General features: G+C 46.9%; 2 protein-coding genes across 2 annotated transcripts in view; one reads left to right on the forward strand and one right to left on the reverse strand.

The window, feature by feature from the left end:
• Window positions 1–6,910: 6,910 nt before the first annotated feature.
• LOC126518171 (uncharacterized) lies at window positions 6,911–8,817 on the forward strand. Its single transcript, XM_050168017.2, has 4 exons — window positions 6,911–7,085; window positions 7,195–7,422; window positions 7,921–8,074; window positions 8,661–8,817. The coding sequence occupies exons 1-4, from the start codon at window positions 6,911–6,913 to the stop codon at window positions 8,815–8,817; spliced, it is 714 nt and encodes a 237-aa protein (XP_050023974.2).
• Window positions 8,818–8,968: 151 nt separating this feature from the next.
• LOC129381616 (uncharacterized) overlaps window positions 8,969–20,547 on the reverse strand; it is a 70,469-nt gene continuing 58,890 nt past the window's right edge. Inside the window, exons 3-4 of the mRNA XM_055064626.2 lie at window positions 19,353–19,538; window positions 8,969–9,063 (exon numbers count right to left, since the gene is read on the reverse strand). Of these exons, the coding sequence (XP_054920601.1) occupies window positions 8,969–9,063; window positions 19,353–19,538 (281 nt within the window). The remainder of the gene's footprint in view (window positions 9,064–19,352; window positions 19,539–20,547) is intronic.

Genomic DNA, 20,547 nt, shown 5'->3' on the forward strand with positions numbered 1-20,547 from the left:
TAGACGCCGAGCAGACGCTGCGCCGCAGGTGGACGTTTATGATGGCGTTCGCCCTTGCTGCTTGCTAGGGAGGCTGCAAGGTAACTGCAGGGAAAGCATACAGGTGAAGCGAAGCACCGCTGTCGCATCCATGTAAACGACGCTTATGGCTATTGCGTCAAAACATTTTTCTATCAACCCACCTAACATGGAGCATGTACGGACAGGATGACAAGCAGACACTGAACAGACGACGCGGCGCGGATGGGCACATCTCGAGGGACATTCAGCTTTTCTTTCGGTTGAGAATTCGGTTAGCTTCTACAGTGCTGTAAGGAACTACTGAGATAGAGTATAGAGGCTACGTACTATGTTTTGATCGCAGCGCAAGTGATGCGCTGTGGCTGCGCATCGACGTAACATATTCCTCCGCGTCTACGATAGTAAATAGGTATAGATCTCTAGCGACTAATAATGTCATAGATCGTTCATGTTTTCTGATGTAGAAGCAGGTGACATAATTTTATGGCGGATTACATGGTGCGTGCTTAATATCTCTAACATATGACGCACCACTCTTTCGCTGCGGATTCGAACAGTGACAGAAGTATGTCTAGCTTTCGTAGCGTCGCCTGTTATGCATGGAACGGAGTATATAGTCTTTCAGCAACTCTTGATCATCTGAAATGTGTACATTTTCGTGTCAAGTTCTGTCTTGCTTGGATTACTGTTAGAGGGACATGTTCTAACCTATAAAGTCAAGGGTCTCACGAAAACTGGTCTCGTAGGTTAAGAGGAAGACTCATATGGGAAACAACAAAAATAAATTTTTTTCTTGCTGAACGAGCTTTCAGTTGTTATTTTTGTACGCGCTGCAGACCTCACTGACGAACGCGTACCCCATATCCCTTGGTAGGCCTGGCAGACAAATCGCTTTCTTTCATTCAATGTTACAACGTGATGAATCACAAGACAGGACATACTTGACATTATGGAAGCGTGTCCCAGCGCCACAGCACGATGAGATAGGCACGCGGAATTTCGAAGACTGCCACGGCCCATAAGAACTTTCCTAATAATCAGAAATAAAAAAGCGCGTGCTTATATTTTATAAGTAAATAGTTGTTATGTGACCCGCCTAATGTGCCAAGCACTAGGCGCGAGGGAAATTCCTAAAATTTTTTTAGTCTTTAGTGTTTAGGGGGAAACTGAAACGGTTTTCAATTTCCATGAATTTCCGGGGTTGGGAAGAAACGACCTAATAATTTACGGTTCTGAAGTTTTTTTCTTCGTTTTGTTAATAAAAGGGGTGGAAATCGCTTTCTAACCCCCTCCCCCCCCCGCGGACACACCCCCGTCGCTTCCCGGAGCGCCGAGTGAGGAGGCAGCCGGAAGAGAGAACCGCCGACAGTGTTGTCATTCCCGGGGATGACCCCTGGCTTGGAGATTGCTCAAATCCCTCACCGGCTGGAGAGCAAGCCTACAACCATCACGCCATCACGCTGGGTATCAGCGAAGAGGCCCTTGCGGAGCTCATCGCCGACCAGTTCACGCTGGCTGTACAACGAACTGCAGCCATACTGCCTGTAGGACAGCCTTCAGTCAGCTGCCTGCACAACCACCACCCGGGGTCGACGTCGAGCCAGGTTACGGCTATCTGCCAGGACCCGCTGACGCTATGCGACCTCCATGTGGCCCTGAAGAGGGGGAAGTGCCGCAGAACACCTGGAGACGACGGAGTGACGACCCAAATGCTCCGAAACCTGGCCGCCAGCGGGCAGCAGTGCCTGCTCGACTGCTACAACGACATCTGGTGGTCAGGCCAGGTGCCGGAGACATGGCGCACAGCCATCGTGGCCCCCATCCTGAAGGCTGGAAAGCCGGCTGGAAACGTGAGCTCCTACTAGCCTGTCTCCCTCACCTCCGCCACTTGCAAGGTGATGTAGGCAATTGCTCTTGTCCGACTGGACTGGGTGACCCGTGCTGATGGCTTTCTGACCGATGAGCAGACGGGGCTGCGGCGGCGCCGATGCAACGCGGACTCCATCGCGGATGTGGTCTCCAAACTGGAAGGGGCCAAGGCGTGCGGTGACACCCTGCTCCTGAAGCTTATCGACATCAAGGGGGCCTTCGACGGCCTGCTCCACCCAGTCGTTCAGCAGGCCCTGGACCTACTTGGCATCAACGGGAACTTGCGGCGGTTGATCTCGTCGTTCCTGCAGGAACGCACCTTCAGGGTACGAGTGGGCCGATCGAGGAGCTCCCCTGGGCTGGTGGCAGCGGGCGTCCCACAAGGGTCGGTGGTGAGCCCTTTCCTGTTCAACCTGGCCCTGGCCCGGCTTCCTGCTGCCCTGCCGATCGACCCCCACTACCCTGTGAATGCCCCCATCTACGCAGACGACATCCCCCTGTGGGTGTGAAGTCCCCCACACAGCCACCGCAGCGTGCGCTCGGCCCTGCAAAGAGCCCTCGACACCAACGCTGCTTACCAAAGCAGCATTGTCCTTGCCATATCGGCAAGGAGCACCCCAGAACAGCCGCCCGCCACACAGCTGCCCGGTTGCACCTGGGAGGCGTCCATTTACCCTGTAGCACGGCAGTGACGTACCTGGGGCTGCGCATTGATCACCGGCTGTGCTGGCTGCCTGCTGTCAAGACCCTGCATGTCCAGGTCCTCCGGGACCGCAAGGCAGTCTCCCCATTTCTTGCCCGAGGACAGGGCTGTACCACTGGTTGGGCTCTGGGGCTGTACGATGCAGCAGCCACCTCACGCCTGCGGTACGCCCTCTCATTCGTGGCACTACCACCTGCTCGTCTCAAGAATCTGGAGCTGCAGCATCGGGCCGCGATTAGGCTCTGCCTGGGCGCTCCCCGCAGCTCCCAAGTCGCTGCAACCTTGGGCGAGGCAGGAGCAAGACTCCTGTCACTCCTCCTCCTGCAACAAGGGCTACGCCATGTTGACCGCCTCCACCATGGCCCAGACGGCAGTGCCCTGCTGTCCCGACTGCGCTCCCGGCCCCATTAACAGGTGGGCAGACTCTGTGGGCTGTGCGAGGAGGTGATTGGGAGGCCTCCAGCGAACAATACACAGCTGCCTCCTCCCCATAGACCACCCATACCCACCACCACAGAGCTGCCCGGCGTTTTCAAACGGCGCTCCCCGACTTGTGCCCTTCAGCAGACGGCTGCCTCCCTCCTGCATGAGGACCACGGAGAACATCTGCAGACTTACGTTGACGGCTCGGCCCTGCAGAAGTTCCGATGCCTGGGGCTTCCTTCTGCACGGCAGGAAGACATCATCTTCCCTGGTCGCAACGAGCTACCTGCCCTCCTAAGTTTAGTCGAGTACCTCGACTCGTTGGGGCTCTCGGAGAGACTCGAATTTTCTGCAATGACGGATAGCCTGACGGCTATCCAAAGCACTCCAGGCTATTCTACCTGCCCCAACCAACTGGCCCCTGTTGGATCACCACCCCCTGGCCTTTCACCAGGTTACCATTCCTGCCAGACCCACTAGGCCCTACCTGCAGGACTGCTCAGCCGCTGCCGTTGCTTTAACCCCCTACTCTCCTATCTCCTTTGCTCCCACTATCCCCCCACCCCTGTTGACGCTGAGCCGTGCTCCCGCAAGGGCTGCAGAAAATATCGTCAACCTTTTCTTTTCCCTTCAAGAACCACTTTTCTCTTCCCGGGAACCGTGCTGCCGAACCGGCGTGCTGGCATGTGCTGGCATGTTTCTTTCCGTCCTGCGCTTTACTAAACGACGCTACGAGAGATCTGCCGCCGCTCACGTTTGTTTTCTTTTGCGATTTTCGTAAAATGTTCTTCCTTTCTGTACTACGTGAGTGCCTAGAGCCAAGGGCGCCCAACATGCCCTCGTTCTGTGTAGCACTCGGCTGCGCGAACACAGGCGGGCGAGACGATGTGGTGTTTCATATGTTCCCGATGGACAAGAAGCTTGCAGCTCAGTGGGTCCGCGTGGTGAGGAGAGATCATTTCGTGCCGACGAAATCAACTGTGCTGTGCTTGGACCGTTTCCGCGACAGTGATTATCATCGGAGCTTGACAACGATGCGTGCAATCGGTATTCCAGTTTAATCGGCGCGACTGAAGCCCGGCGTTGTTCCGTCTATATTCTCCCACAAAAGAAACACCTCGTCAACTCCTAGAGCGGCCTTCGCCAAGAGGAGAAAACGTCAGGTAAGGGTTTTAATGTGAGCACGGGCAATGTTTTAACAGGTGATCACCTGAGTGTCGAACAAACGGCCTTAGAGCGGCCTATGACGAAGCGAGGTGGAAGTACAGCCAGAAATATGCACATGCTTGCAAAGTGCTTGCCGTTTTCATTAGGTTTTGCCACTCCGCGTTGTCACGGAACACTGTACTACAGTCGTTTGTTCGGCGCTATTTTGATATGGTGAAATAACCGGCCGGGGGTATGCTTGCGCATTCAGTGATATTTGTTATTCGTCCTACCACGCGGTGCCCGCAGGTTTAGCTGTTCAGCATTCGTGTTCAAATCGCACGACATGAGGCGTTACGGTAATATTTTCATGCTCGCGTTAGAGTAGTTGAACTCGGTGTGTAAAAACTTCGTTCTGTAGATTTCGCACTCACAGCTTGCTACTAGAAGCGAAATGCCGCAAAAACGAGCGTCGGCACAGCCGCGCCCGTGGCAAGGTGAACGGGCTCAAATAATGAAGTAACGATGTGAGGTATTCAACTTGTCAGCGTTCGACGCGGTCTAGCCCAATACAGGCATCGCTGCTGGACAAAAAGTTTTCTTGCCCTTGTACCTAGAGAGCTAGCTATGCATCACGCATGGCGAAATTATTACTTGAATGTAATTATATTGCATTACTCATTACTGTCTTATTACGCTCATTGATTTGAATGACATTGCCAATTAACGCTTCAAAAAAGTAATGGTATTACTTTACGATTGCTTCCAAAACGTTTTCATGCATACAAGAAGCAAAAAGCAAAGTATAAAGGGACGCCAACCTTTCTTCAAGGTAACATACACTTGCCAACATTTCATACCCTCCTCCTCATGTTCCTCCACGACACCTCACCACACTACCAACCTTCTGGCGCAGTACACAGCTTACCGGTGCATATTTACCGCAAATAATGAATTACTTTAGCCATGAAATTAGACAAAATAATTGACATTACTATATCACTAGAGAACTAATCCATCACATAAATTACTGAAAAAGTATTTTACTTATTGTAAGTAATCTAACTGCTGTCATGTATGTTGATATGCTGAACTTCATGACATCCATGCCTTGCACTCCTTCAGGTACTAGCAGAGCTCCTTGAGAACCAAGCCCCTGAAGAACCTGTTCCACTACCATCACCAATCGAAGATTTTGAAGCAGCCAGTGTGACACAGGCAGATAATGTTGAAGAGTTTGAAGCAGCAATTGTGGCACAGGCAGCTGATGTTGAACAGAATTGCCCCGAAAGTTCAGACAAGAGCCTTCATGTTCTGATATAACCAGTAACATCTTGCACGCCGTCACAAGCAGACATAAAAAAAGTGCCACTTCATTTCACGTGGGACGCACACAAAGCCTCGGGGTGTTTCAGTCGGTAAGATCGTCTGACACTAATCTGCTTCTTTCTGCACATTGAAGCAATTCATGTTTTCATGAAGTTAATTTTATGAATAAGAATGTGCAGCACAGTTTTTAAGTAACAGCCTGAGCTGCAAATTAATTTGAAATGATTGGGTTCCTGGAAATTCTGTACACCTTATGAGAATAATGGTGGGATAATAATGGCATATGAAATAATACCATAAACGTTTCAAGAAGTGTTTTTTCTTTTCAGGTGTCCAGGTTGGCAACTTCATGGTAGATGTCGCTACTCAGGTGATGAATGTGGCAGAGCCATGTTATGAGAGTGACAGCCTAAGTGACAGTGAACCTGCTTCTGATCTCGACGACGATTACAGTCCTGACAATGACCCTTGCCACGAGTATGTTATGCTATTCTTACTGTTGGATAGCCTTTGAGATGTCTGCACTTTCTGCAGCCTGTGGTGTATGCCTAGTTGTGTAAATTACATGCAGCTCTCCTACAAGTTTTCAAATGATCTAAATATTTTCCATTCGTTGAAAATCTCATATTTCTCTCTCAGGCCCGACACCTGTGCTGACTCTTCGCAAGAGGGTAAAATTTTAGTTTAAAAAAGGCACCTGACAGCATTGTTTCAAGTCTGCCACGCATGCCTTGCTCCTTGCACATACAGTCTTCGCTGTGAAGGGACACTTGCAGAGGTGTGTGCTCAGTGTCCACTGGGACACCAGCTATGCTGGAGGAATCAAGACGTTGTAAACCAGCAGCCAGTGCTAAAACTGAAGCTTTCTGCTGCCATTTTGTTTTCGGGCAATAACCCTGCTGCAACTTTGAGGATGCTGGCTTCTATAGGTGATGAAGTTGTTACCGACAGGACCTTCTTCAACATCCAGCGTATTCACCTTTGGCCGGCAGTTGACAAAGTAGGGAAGCATGTTGAAAAATGATGCGTATTTTATTATTTGCACTGCATTTTCTCACTACTTTGAAATATACTTCCTGGATGGTTGGAGGAAACAACAAGAGCAGCTATTCGAAAATTTCCGTGGCCAAGAAATGGAGCTTGCAAGGGATGGGCGGGCTGACTCCCCTGGCTTCAGTGCCAAATTTGGCACATACTCTTTGACGGATGTTGCAAAAGTGCTCCACGTAGAGCTTGTCCAGCTTTGTTTTAACTTTTTCTAGCGTTCTTAAAAGACTTCACAAGGCCTACATACCACTAAATGTTGTGCTGCTGCAGTGGTTCCTGCTGCTTGAGTTTATTTTGCGTACCAACATGTTCTCTCAGAGGGTTAAAATATTTTTATAATTACAGTCAAATGTGGTAGGCGGCAGCTGCCACATGGAACAGGAGGGTCTTAAGCGCAGCCTTCAGTTCCTAGAAACCCATAGTATCTCTGTGAAGACTCTTGTGACTGACCAGCATGCTCAGATCAAGGCCTATATGCGAAGAGAAAAACCAGAAATCAGGCATGAGTTTGATGTCTGGCATTTCGTAAAAGGTATCTTGAAGCAACACATTTATATGCTGGGTTGAAAATATTGGCGCTTGCTATATGTATTGTTATAAAATATGGACACTGAATGTCTGACTTTGCATTGTGCATTTCAGGTGTCTCCTAAATGTGACTGCCATTTCAAAGGGACATGACTGCAAAGAACTGCAGCCATGGGTGAAGTCAATTCAAAATCATTTGTATTGGGCAGTCGCAACCAGCCATTCCCACCGCAAGCAGATTGTTGCCCAGTGGTTGTCACTACTAAATCATATTAAGGATGTGCACATACACAGAAGTACAGTATTCCCAGCATGTCTACATGAGGAAACTGAACGCCGGAAGTGGCTCAGTGAGAGTAAGTACTATCAGTGAAAATGTAGGGAAATCATACGTTACTCAAAACCATTGCAAAGCTTTGCATGTGTATTTTGTGTCTAAGCGTGTAAAGGAGGTTTATGGTATCTTAGTCATTGTATAATGTAATAGCAGTGTGCGAAAAAATCTTGGGTCTGTCCAATTTTGTTCTTTGCCATTGTTAGCTCATATTGTGCAGGTATCCTTTGCTCAGTTCACTATTTGTGGTCTACTATTTCTGCCTCAACTGAAACGACAGCTGATTCAGAAGTTGTCGTAGCAGCTAGCACAGTATTCCTTGCATAAATGTGGTGATCTTTTGCATGTACACGTTCATATACTATTAGGCTCATGCCACTTTAGTGCAACATAGGCATTTCTTGTTAGTGAGGTTTCATTAAGACTGTCTAACTTCCATGGCTCAACTTAGGACTGGTTTGTCATGTGTCTAAATGAGAAAGTGTGTGTGCCATATTTTTCAGACTTTAAGGCATTTGAAAACTCCAAGCAATTGCGGCTTCAAAGCCGCTCTTATTGGACATGCCCAAGCTATCAACATCGCATCAGACCAACGGTCTTGAAAGTTTTCATGGACTTTTGATACATTTTGCTCTAAAGTATTGCCAGTACTCATACCTTGGAATGACGGCAAGGTAAGCCTCATTATTTTCAGCCTGCATTTACCTTCTTATGCAACCTACCAAGATGCAAGTGATCATTGTACTTTTGCACATGCTCACTTGCTGCAGTATGATGGACATTATCAAGGCAGGAGCATCGTTTATTAAATACATATGTTTGGTACAGGCTCGTATTCACATGGTTTCTCGATCACCAACAATGTTGTGGAAGCAACCAGCTTTACGCTACAAATTTCTACTCGGGAGATATTGAGCACACAAGGGTAGGGATGACAGGCTTGCTATGGCATACATTCTTCGACTGCCTAGTCAAATAAACTTCAAGTAAAAATGATTACATTGTCAACCAGCACCCCAAATGAAAAAAAGACTTTCAGATCTACTCACGACGTACACACTCATCGTCTCTACATACTGTGCTAGTCACTGAAGCAAATGTGTTATTACATGGGGGCGGGGGGCAGTATAGAGCCTACCACGCCCTACTATGTGACTCATGCATTGTTCCCAAAACAGACATTCTAAATGATTACAGGTGTACACGTAATTCACACATACCTGCTATTACTGTGTATTTGACCATAGTCCATCATTTCAGAACCCAGCTAGCCGCCTTGCACCACAATGAAAACAGTGAAAGAGGCCAAGCATGCAGAGTTGATGGTAAAGCCAAGTTGAATGTAAAATATCCAAAGGCTACAGGGGGCAAGGGAATTGCTTGCCCTGTAAAGGAACGGACAGTTCACAGCAGGTGAAAGTTATTTTACTTGTGCGTATTAACACCACTACTTCATGGTAACATCAAATGCTTTCCCAGAATATGTGAAGATGCTTTTGGACCTCGTGATGTTGAAGGCAAGAAACTCGCCATCACGGTTCACGAAAACTCGGCTCCCGAAGACCCCGCTACCATTGGGCAGCCAGTTTCCTCAAGTTTACAAGGAAGATGCTGTGAGACGGAGGAGAACAAGGTTCAGTAAGTAACGTCGAGAGCTCATTCACTGAGAACAGAAAAATGGGCTTTGCGTGTTGGTGCAATTGCCTGATGCATTGTAATAAAACATATTCCCAGCCTGCAAATCTCCCTACTAAACTTACTGCCGTGCTTGCAGCAATTACGCAGAAGTCCAGTGACTTTGTAGCCATTTCTTTCTGGTCTCATTTATTTACCTCTGCAAACTTACTCTAATTTGAGACATCTCTTCAGGTACTATGTGTAGTCAGAGAGCAAAGACGAAATATCAAGCAACATTGTGGGCACCTACCTAAACTGAATGATGCTTACTGGTATAGTGTGTCAATCTGCAATTTTACTTGACAATTTACACTGAGTTTAGCAAATGCTCCATATTGATGTTTGCATAGGAACAATGTTATTCCTCACTTGTATTTAAAAAAGCATAACTACATAGTGCGTTAGTGCCAGCAAAGTTTATCTTTTTACATGGCAGTAACACTATGGGTGCCGGAGGGAGAAACCTTTCAGCTGCTGTTAGTACACATACTCCTACAGATCACATAATAATTTGAAGGTTCAAGAAATGATTTCATATCTTGCGGATTTAAGTACAGTGAAAAAAGGGTTGCACTCTGATGAATACATAATGGCAATGGAAAAAATTTCATGAAATGCTCCTTGGAAACACGCAAAACAATTAAAATTGAGAAAAACTAACTTGCTGCATATTATATAGCATTTCATTAATACATTAGCACATCTATGTGCACTCACCTAAATGGAATCCCAGAAATGTTTGAAGCCTGTATACGAGCCAGTTCTGGACGGGTATTTCTTGCGGACAACTTCAAGCACACAGCTTGGCAGAATTCGACGGTTGTTCTTTCCTAACCTTTTCCATACTAGCCAGAGAAACTGGCGGTATGCTGTATACCTCAACTGCCTGTAAAAATTTGCTTTTATATCACTCTTTTTCCATTGGCTATATCATTTTCACACCTGTTTGTAAACTTCTTGCCTTGTCCAGCCGGTTCGACCTCTTTCTGGGCAAGTGCCACTTCCAGTACTGCCCTGCTGAGGCACACAGTCCTGAATAGTCTTGAAATTCTTACGCACTGCGTGCGCTTCTGTTTATTCCTAATCTCTTGCACCTCCTGGCAGCACAAGCCGTTCTCTTCAGCTTCCATCAATGCGCAGCACATGCAGGCGTACCTAGTTTAATGAAAGCCTGATTAGGTCCACATTGACGCACTAGAAAAATGCGAACACATTCAGCCATGAACGTCTGGTAACACAGTTTTAGCGTAGCCGGATAGCCTTACGACAAATGCAGATACGCGCTGTTGCTAGCGTCGCTATACTCCGTTTCATACATCAGGTGCAGCGCAATGGAGGCTAGAGATACTTCTTGCAGTGGCTGTGTTCGCACTTAGAAAGACTTCGGTGTTTCTTGACCCGATTTTTGTGAAAATCTTTGTTATATAAACTCAGTTCTTAATGAAAAAAAAAAGAATTTACCCATAGAAACAATCCGTGTACTTATACGGCTGCTAACACGTTGTTTTAAATCAATTTGTTTTCCGGTATTTTTTAATTGCAGCCCGTCGCGGCAGCTTCACGTGCATGCTCGCGCGAGCAAACGCCGCTGGCACGCTGCGAAGCATAGACGGAAACGCGCGGAGTAATAAATTTTGGTGACCGGACTTCTTGCGTAGCTTCCAGAGCGTTGCACCCTAGGTATGAAATGGAGTATAGGCTTGCCTAACGATATTCGACGTACGGTTGCAGTTACCGTAAGGTTACCGTGTTTACCACACGGCGGTGCTAAAACTGCCTGATATCTGTATGTCAACACTAGCATACAGCACGCATGCCCATTCTTGATGAAGCCACAATCGCAAAGTCGTCGAACCATAGTATGAATATTGCACATTTAATCCCCCTGGCCATCTCTGGATGTGTATGATAAGCAATTTCCATGACTGTACCTCGCAGCACTATATGTGCGCGCTTTGAAACGCGGCACTTATGTTCGCGATCGCGTATAAACACACTAAAAACCACATGACTTTAGACAAGTAGCGGCAAGGTGCTTGACATCCCGGAATCGCACCCGTGTTTACAATCTATTGAGAAGTTAGTGCTTCGGCATTCTTCCACCAGCAAGTTCCCAGTAACACTTTAGCGCGGTTTTTCTGCCGTCATTGGAACGTGGAGCTACATGAAAAAAAAAAAACATACGTACTAGCTAAGATTTCCAACGCGTGAGAAGGTGCACACATCGCTCTTGCTGTTGGCACACTCAACATGTCGTTGCTGCCGTTGCCGCCATCATTTTTTGTATCGGCTGTCGGTTCGAACATGTACGGCGAAAATACAAGCCGTCCAAGACAGCGAGGACGTTCCATAATGCTTACAACTCAGCTGTGAAGCCAGAACAGAACAGCGTGCTGCGCTCTGAAACGGCGGCGCCGACCGGCAATCCCCGTGAATGACGTCACAGCGGTCCCGACCAATCACGGGCAACAGCGGCGTTCGCGCGATGCCCTGAGGCGCTGGTGCCTGTTTTCTTGCGAAAAACTGCCGCTTGCATTTGTTTCCGTCCTTTTTTAACGCGATATTCGTGTTCAGTTGATTCAAAATTGTGGAACCCCGCCGGGAACTCATTTTTTTTCGAAAAGTGTTTCAGCTTCCCTTTAAGGCATGGCGTCCGTGGTCAAACCGTAGAACGCGGTGCCGAACTGACTAGTCACCACCTTTCATTTACTTTATATATATATATATATATATATATATATATATATATATATATATATATACATACATATACATATATCGAGCACATACTCTGGGGCACTTAGTGTCGCAACTTGGCCGTAAACGGCCAGGAACACAAAAGGCAAAGTGGGAGGAAGACCAGAAGAAACTTGTGGCTTTAAAACAATATATTTCTAGATTCCGAGGGAAGAGGCCTTTTTGGCTTCCATATTCTATTTCCTCCTTCGTTATTATTAAACATTGTGTTCGCTGACACAATATAGGTGAATTATCGATATTATTTGCGGCATCTCTAGTTAACCAGGGGTGCTATGCAGGATGCGCCGAGTTTGGCGAAACTCGGGATCTTCACGAGCTCTGGCGACACCCCAAGATGAAAACACAAATGGTACCGAGACACAGTTTATCTTTCGACAAGCCTCCAGTTTCATTGGTTTATCTAGATTCACTCTGGGTGGCTATCATTCCTTGGGCGTTTACTTCTGGGCAGTCGACAAACTGGGGCTCACGTGATCATACCGTCGGTGCATGGTCGTGCCTTCTTTCACTTGTTATCGTTCCACCGAGTGCATTACATGCAAAAGCAAATTACGAAACAAATGCATTTAGTACAATATTATTAGTAACATGAACTTGGTTTAGAAGCATCTTAAAGCTTGCAAGATGTACACTGAATGTGTATTAAACTAATTTGTAATTTAGCACGCTTCGCATTTCACCACGAGGGAACGCTGTGGTGGCGTCATCATATCCATTTGCCGGTCGAGCATGGCGGGTAAACATAGGCCCAGTGTAAACAAACTCGTACAACGAGCTTGGAGTGCGCGACGTAGTGATCAGGCTCGACGATGACCACTATTTCTTGGATAGTTCTGTTCCTCCGTGAGCAATCTTTCCGTGCACCCTGTAAGACTTCCAATAGCTTCGGCGATTTTACAGATCGTAACGCGCACCTACTGTTCACGGCGCAATGCTTAAGAAATAACTTGTCCGGTGCTGCTTTTGCGAGTGCGTTGAGTTCCTCCACTCTGCGTGATTGCGAGCGTCACGAATATTACATAGTGTGTGCAAAAGGAAGACAGCCTATATAGCTACGATGCGACAAGGAGGCGGTGCCGACGATGGATCTCGATACCAACACAGTGAAGGAGACATCGACAAATTGCAGATAAGTATATTTCTACTGTTTCATATTAAGCATAATAATAGTGCACGGATTAAGTCACTTTCGTAGTAACGAACTGAATGTCCTGCAGTTTAAAAATGGCATTGAGAGCCAATGAGTGTTCTTGCTTTTACATGTACGCGGGCCCGCGAAAATATGGAAAAGATAAAGGTAACCTTCACTAACTTAGTGATATAACAGAAGTTCATCAGTGACATTCAGCCCCCAGAATCTATGGAATAGTATCTTTATCCAGGTGAAATATCAATAGCAGGTACTGATATAAAGCAGGAAACTAATACAAAAATTTCACGGGTTGAATAGCACATGGAAGACATTACCGAATCGTGATCGCCACGTTACCGATATCATTGAAAAAAGTTTAGATTCATTGCATTCTACCGGTTATGCAATATGGGACATAAACATGGAGGTTAACAAAGAAACTTGAGAAGTCCAGGACTGCGCAGAAAGCAAAGTAACAAAAATTGTTGGAGATAGCATTCAGGCAGGAACACAGTGGCGTAGTAAACCGTGGCAACTGATATGCTAGTTTAGATTAAGAAAAAAAATGGAATTGGCAGGTAGGCCATGCACGTCTTCAATCGCTTGTTGCCAATTCATAACAGGTGATTACATAAGCGTGACAGAATGGATGTCAAGGAGAGAGAACTGCAGCCGAGGATGGTAGAAAATTGTGTAATGGGAGAAAAATATGATGTTTGTAGGCATAGGATGCAATCAGCTCGTATAAGACGGGATGTAGGGTGAGGCTTTTGTTTTGCAGTGAACAAAAATAGGTTTCTGGTGCTGACAGTAGAGACTGGTGAAGGTGCGGGTACACCTCAGCTGCTGGCACACTAATCAACACGACAATTGGCTCAGAAAAAGACAACCCCAGTTATGTAAAATAAAGCAACGTCCGAGCACGTTGTTTTATTATGCATACTACACTAAATGCTTCCATAGTAAAGGGCACTTAGTACCAATAGTGCAACAAGCATTTTTCTTTGTAAATAATAGTTTACATGCGGTTGATTCATTGCAATAATCCACTTTCTTTTGCAGTAAAATATTCTGCTGCTGGAGGCACTAAACAGCCTGGTGGCAGTAGGCGAGTGCAGGAACGTGCTCTTGAGAGTGTGACATAGGTCCAGAGGGCTGCTCTGTAACAGTAGTATCGGTGCCCTCACTGCCCTCCAGTTGAGCCCCCAGAAGACACCTTATAAAGGAGCTTTTAGTTTATTGCTTTGTTTATTATTCAAAAACATTAATAAAATTATTGCAGTAAACATTGTGCTGTGCATATTAGGACACTTGTAACATGCACTTGGTGTCTCTTCAAAATGGACAAAAACGTAAGACAACCTGTGCTACTCATGGACCATGTAAATGAAAAATATACTAATGCAGCATACACGTTATTGTGCTGTTTCTTCTTTTATGTGCAAGAATAGAGTGCTTGTTCATTAGCCACAAGTTGAATGGTGTGTGTAATTCACAATGAAAAGACAGGAAACAGCAGGAGCTTAATAATGCTATCACCTATAGACTGTGCATATGACTGCAACACTCCCCGATTCAAACGTGCCACTACATGCGTATTCAATCGCATATTCTTTAACAATGTCATATATTTGCATGTACTAATTTTCACACAGCTTAAGCCCTTGCATAGCTCACTTTTGATGTATCATTTCATTGGCCAAATAATTATACACTTTGTCCTTTTGTGTTGTATGAAAAGCGGCATCTTCTACAGTCGGATACAACTTCAGAAGACGAGAGAGGCCCCGCCCAGATGACCAAAGCGCAGCAGCCGATTGCCTCCACGTCTAAAGAAATAGTCCCTCTCCAACGAGCGGGTATTAGTGCGCCAGGCGGCACGACGTCAGTCTAGAGTGCGTGCCCATTGGTGAAGGCTTGTGTTCACTTGCCTTTAAAGTGCAGATTCCGCGGCCTCCTAAAGTTGTATCCGACTATAGAATCACGTAATGCCGTGCACCAGTTGCATAGACTTTAGCAACGTGATAGCACACAGTGATCAGGAACAGAAATCTATAAAGGCATCCAAGCAAAGCTGGCTGGCCATGCTTCCATTATGAGGGGCTGTGAAAAGGCATCGCCAAATATTCCCACGACGTCCTTGAAAAATAGATGGGGTTTGGGACTTTTTTAGAATCAAAAACAGATTACAGTGAATGCTGTGTACCGCGTTAAAACAAACTGAGCTTGGTTATGTGCACAGCATGTAATGGAAGCTTGTGCTTCACATAGGAAACAAACTGCTCCGTCCAGTACAATTGTCGAGTTCGGTGTGGCACCAATTATGTCATTAGTGTCAACATACAAATTATTTTTGTATGACGGTTCTTTCAATCAGTGCTTGTATTACATGAGCAGGTGGATTTGAAAGCAAAGCTTTGTTTGCAAACCTTCAGACTTCCATAATTGTGTGGCAAGGCACTGGCACGGTGACGAATAGCTCACACTTCCTCGGTCCTGCACCAAAGAGGCCCAATGCTCTATTTGAAGTTGGATCGCGCAAAAATTCGACAGTACACAAAGAAGAGTAACACACACAGCAGAGCGTTCTGCTGTATGTATTTCTCTTCTTTGTGTCCCGTCGAATTGTTCTGCAATTCAACTTCAAGATTCTATACCAATACGACAAGTCTTCAACCTCACCAATGCTCTAGTTATTAAGCCACAATGGCGCACATCTTTGAAATGGCCCAACACGAATTAGCTCTCCAACAAATCACCACAAGCATAAAATTTTGCTGCACAGGTGTATGCACGTGCCATATTCTGTACCACTAAACTCGCAGGAAGCAAAGGGGCAAGCATTAGCCAGCCTTACTGCTGCCGTTACCATCATCGTCATGACACGAATGGAAAGACAGTGCCAAGTTTCAGTAAAGGGAGTGTCGGAGAGAAAGCGAGGCCTACAATAAAAATAGCGGTTGCAAGACGTGTTCAATGCCAAAATATGCTGCATGTCGCTCATCCTACTTTGGCACTGCCGCAAGCTTTTACTCGTTTGAGCATATAATGTTTTCTGTAATGATTGCTCTAAAGCTGTCTATTTGCTCTGCAATTCTTATTTTTATCATGGTAGGTTAAACACCCACTTTTCGTTGGCATCTGCACCACATTTCTCCCTATGTGTAATTTTGCCTTGGTGGTTCACGGCATCTTTACTCACACCGAGGTCTGTAGAGCATTGGATCTGCATTGTTCTACTGCTTAGGAATTAGAGCCCCATTATGAAACGAAAATATATGATTTATCCATCCAGTTTAACTCTCCCCCCCCCCCAAAGAAAAAAAACATACACTGAACCTCTGGCGCATGCATCAACAGTGAACAGAACAATCTGAAGTATTTTCTTCATCCAAGCCAGCATACTAAGACTCTCAATGCATATTCACTTCGCCACAAATGCATAGGCACAACCGGCTTGGCGCAACATCCGCATCTCGTACTGCAACAAATTGTGCAATGCCTCGCTGACGCATGACCAAATTCAGCCTTATGCATATTAAGCAACTTCACCAATGAAGAACCCCAAGTTCTCTATGAGATTAGCATTCATACGTTAACCTCTTTCCCAAGAAAGTGAGCCATATAGAAGGCACCCTGACAGACAAGTTTAACAATGGGCAGAAAGTCAGCAACCAGCGAAAAAGTATCATAAGCAGCCGCATGTGAGATGTCGGTAACACAAAATTTAAGTCGGCGACACAGAAGTGACATATTTGGCAATATGGCGTGTCTAGACATTGCTTCAATGCTAATTACAGTAAGCTGACATTGCAGACGCCTTAATTCCTACGTACTTTCCTTTGACACACCCGACTACGTTCGTAATGTTACCGCGAAGTAGAAAGCATTCTTCTATATATGCCCGCTCAGCCGCAGTCTTCGGGAAAGCTAGCCGCCGCTTACGCACTGCCGCATGATAAGCGCGTCAGACATTTCCGGAAAAGCGGCTAACAGTAGTTTGATGACGTCCAATGTAACGCTCGGCGCCGACGCTTCCCTGAAAACTCCCAGTCCCTAGAAACGCAGGGCGCAGAGGACTTGCTCTACGACGGTGAGCTAATGAAGCCCGCCACGCTGTCTCCGCAGACGAGAGTCTTCGCCTAGGTCGTCACACAGCCAGCGCACTGATGTCTTAGACATGCGAAAATGACGCTGAAACTCCACGTCGGTCGTGTAGGTGAACGGGTCCAGACGGCTATACGAACGCTTGCTGCCGCTGGATGCAATGACACAGGCTACTGCTGCCGCCGCCATGTTCCCGAGTTGAATTCGGAGGGGGTTTCGCGATGTACGAGCTTAGCACGAGTTCGCCTGTCAATCAAAAACTAGAGGTCACGCCCCGCGCGAGGCATGTAACTCTTGTGCGCGCACCCACCACCGTTCGGCCACGCCCAACTTATCTTCCGGCAACAGCGACGCGGTGTCGAGCTGAGAGGCATCAACTATCTTGACCGCCGACATCAAACACGCACAACGCAGTGTCATCGGTGATGTACTGAGCCACACTATCAAAAACAAAGCGTTGACTATCGCTGGCTTATGCATACATATCGGGCTGCGATGGCCCCACAACACGGTTTCGTTGCCTGCATTGTGGCGACGTAGCGCACAGTAAATAATTATCGGCACGTCACTGTAGCTGCTTGCAAGGCGTCGATGCGCCGAGGGGACGAAGATGCTGAGGAGTGCGTATCGCAGCAGTCGTTTGAGATGGCTGCTCTGTCATCGGTGGTGTATCGGAGCCACAGCGTCGTAAACACGATCAGCGTCTGAGAATCGCTCGATTTTCTAGACCCAGTTCAATGGCATTTCTTCGTCACAAGCACTGCGTACTCAACATTTCCAACACCTTCCTCCGTTCGAAGTTTCATTTCATAACTGCACACAAGAGCCCCCCCCCCTGACAAAATGCGATTGCTGCGGTGTCGTTACGATATCGATCTGCGATCGCTGCTGGCTCCAGCAGAGGTAATCCGCAATCACCTTGGACTGTACAAAACACTCAAATACTGTGTACATGCGCTCAGAGGCACTTTCACTGGGCAAGCGATGACAAGCGATTAATTGTGTCGCTGGGAAGCACACACTTCTTCGCAATGTGTCGCAGAGGCTTCGCGCGCAAAGGTAAACTGGTACATTTTCACTGAACTGCGTCACTACGGGCCCTAAAATTACGTACCGCCATTTTGCAGCGACAGCCGTTGCTCCCGTACATGCTCCCTTAATTATGACTAATGTGTTGTTTTTAGTTGATAAAGCGGGAGCCTTAATATCCTAGTGAAACGCCTGCGATGAACAGCCGTATCGCGGCGCTGCGTTTCTGTTCCCCTAATAGTGGAAGAGCAGTCATGACCCTCCATGGGCCATGAGTGACTTTATTGAGGATAGCACTGCAGCGCCCCTAGGCGACTTCTCACCATAGGAACTCCCTCGTGCGTGTGACCCTCTTGTACCCGCTTCTAAGCTTTCGCCTCACTGTCGCCACTCGCGGCAAGAAATGCAAAATTTAGCAATTTGCTCGATCTCCGTTTGTCATCAGAAATTTGTAGCATTCAAAACGAAAAATAGATACTTAAAGAAATAAAAATGTTCGTTATTTTATTCGTTGTATTTTAAAGTATTCGTATGAGTGAAAGTGTAGGTGCAAGAATGTGCCGCATCTACCCTGTTCGCATTCTATGGAGGATAGAAAGATAGTGCACGAAAGAGGAGGCACGCCCTTGACGCGCCCGTGAAAGGCGTGGCATGCGGCTCACGGCAAGTGTACAGACAGACAGCGGGACAGTCACGGTATTGCTAAGTTGAGATAATCCGTTGATAACAATACGCGGCGCTGGCGCGTTTCGTTGTGCAGCCTGCTGCGCTTGAAACGTGGAAACAGCGTGCCGCGCAGGGTGCGCTCATGTCATACGCGGCTTTTTGCCTACATATTTTTTTGCCTGCAGCTTTTGCGCGTTACGCGCTATCTCCGTTCACTGACTGCCGTCGAGCAAACTCGGGTGAAACTCGGGTGAACGAGAAACTCGGCGCATCCTGCATAGCACCTCAGGTGTGGAAAGCACCTTTCGGAGGAAAGAAAGTATGTATAGTCTATGAGACTTGGCTTAGAAAAGTATATGCTTTTGCTGAAAAAGCTGTTTTGTAAAAGAAAGAAATAGTTGTCCCCACGTTCCCCACTAAAATAATAAACTTCTCGTTACACCCAGCTGAACATGACGACTGAAGCGCCGAAGTATGCAGGGCTTCTTAAAATTACCGATGAAGGGCTGCACACTACACCCTACTGTCAAGCAGCCAGAAAGGGTTTGTCTGCGTAAAGAGGAAAAATATATATACTGCACCATGCTTTTCGTCAAGGGCACCAAATGGCTGCAGCAGCTTGCACTGCTCGCTCTGGGTTATGTCGTTCCACACCTTGACGAGCATGGACAGCAGCGCATAAGGACCAAAGAGAATCGCCACGTAGTCCACGGTGTTTGATAATGTCAGCCCCCAAATAATGGCTCTCGCTATTACAGTCGCTGCACCTGGAAACCAAAGAGGCGCCACAGGATTGTGAAGTTCGCTTGAGAATGAAATCCCGGAGGATCCACCGAAATATCTAGCGCAAGGGAAAGTAAGATTAGCTTGTCAGTATCAGTAGTTAGGCATATGCGGCACAATGAGGCAGGCATGACCCCGGAGATTACAGCGGGCAATCTCGGAGGCGACGTAGTAGGCGAATTCAGTACTGGGGAACGCCGCAAAGTGGGCCAAGTGTCATGACCTGGAATGCGTTCGTGCATTGAAAGTTAGGTAAAAATGACCTATTTGACCGGGGGTCAGACGATGACGCTACTTCTAAAATACGGCGATTTCTTTCTTTATAAGCCGCATAGGTTTCTGTCCTGGTTTTCTGTGGCCTGTCGGGGACGCGGTAATTTGCTACCATTCGCTTTACGCGTGACTTCGCTCGGCTCAGCTGGAAGCAAGGCTAGCCTTCGAAACCTATTTACGAGGCACAGACGTTGTGGTATCAATCACCAGAAAAAGATTTGGCAAGGGTCACTTGTCGTTTTGCCCATTTCGATGCTCTTTGTTTACTGTGCACGCATCCCGCTCACACCCAGGTCCATGAAGTGGCGTTTATTGTAGCGCACCTGTAACCGACCACGTTTAGACCAATTCTGTCGAGCCGTACCTTATTAACCTATCCCATGATAGCTTTGCGCCACCATTTACACGAATACAATGTTCTCTGAGTGTCCCTGCATATGCTCCCAGAGAGAGGAGAGTTTCACCTCCGTTTTTCTTACGCCGCTCACACCGCTACTCGCCAAGTGCCATCACGTGGCCTATCGTGATGTCAGATATTCTACCACGCTGCAGAAAAGCCAACTTAACGGAGGCGACGCCGACTTTTCGTGGCCTTCAGCGCTATCAACGTCGCAATCCACAGCTTCCGCAAACGAATGACATGAATGACATTTCGTGACATAAATAGTATGACGTGACACGAATAACATGCACGCATGACGTATCGTATGACATAAATGA

Source organism: Dermacentor andersoni, chromosome 11, assembly GCF_023375885.2.
Source record: "Dermacentor andersoni chromosome 11, qqDerAnde1_hic_scaffold, whole genome shotgun sequence".
Taxonomy (NCBI): domain Eukaryota; kingdom Metazoa; phylum Arthropoda; class Arachnida; order Ixodida; family Ixodidae; genus Dermacentor; species Dermacentor andersoni.

Excerpts from the sequence above, each read along its gene's own strand:
- LOC126518171 (XM_050168017.2), top strand. The coding sequence starts at position 6,911 with ATGGAACAGGAGGGTCTTAAGCGCAGCCTTCAGTTCCTAGAAACCCAT. Across the intron at positions 7,086-7,194 it reads AAAAGGTATCTTGAAGCAAC|TGACTGCCATTTCAAAGGGA; the intron begins ACATTTATATGC and ends GTCTCCTAAATG. Across the intron at positions 8,075-8,660 it reads TACCTTGGAATGACGGCAAG|AACCCAGCTAGCCGCCTTGC; the intron begins GTAAGCCTCATT and ends CCATCATTTCAG.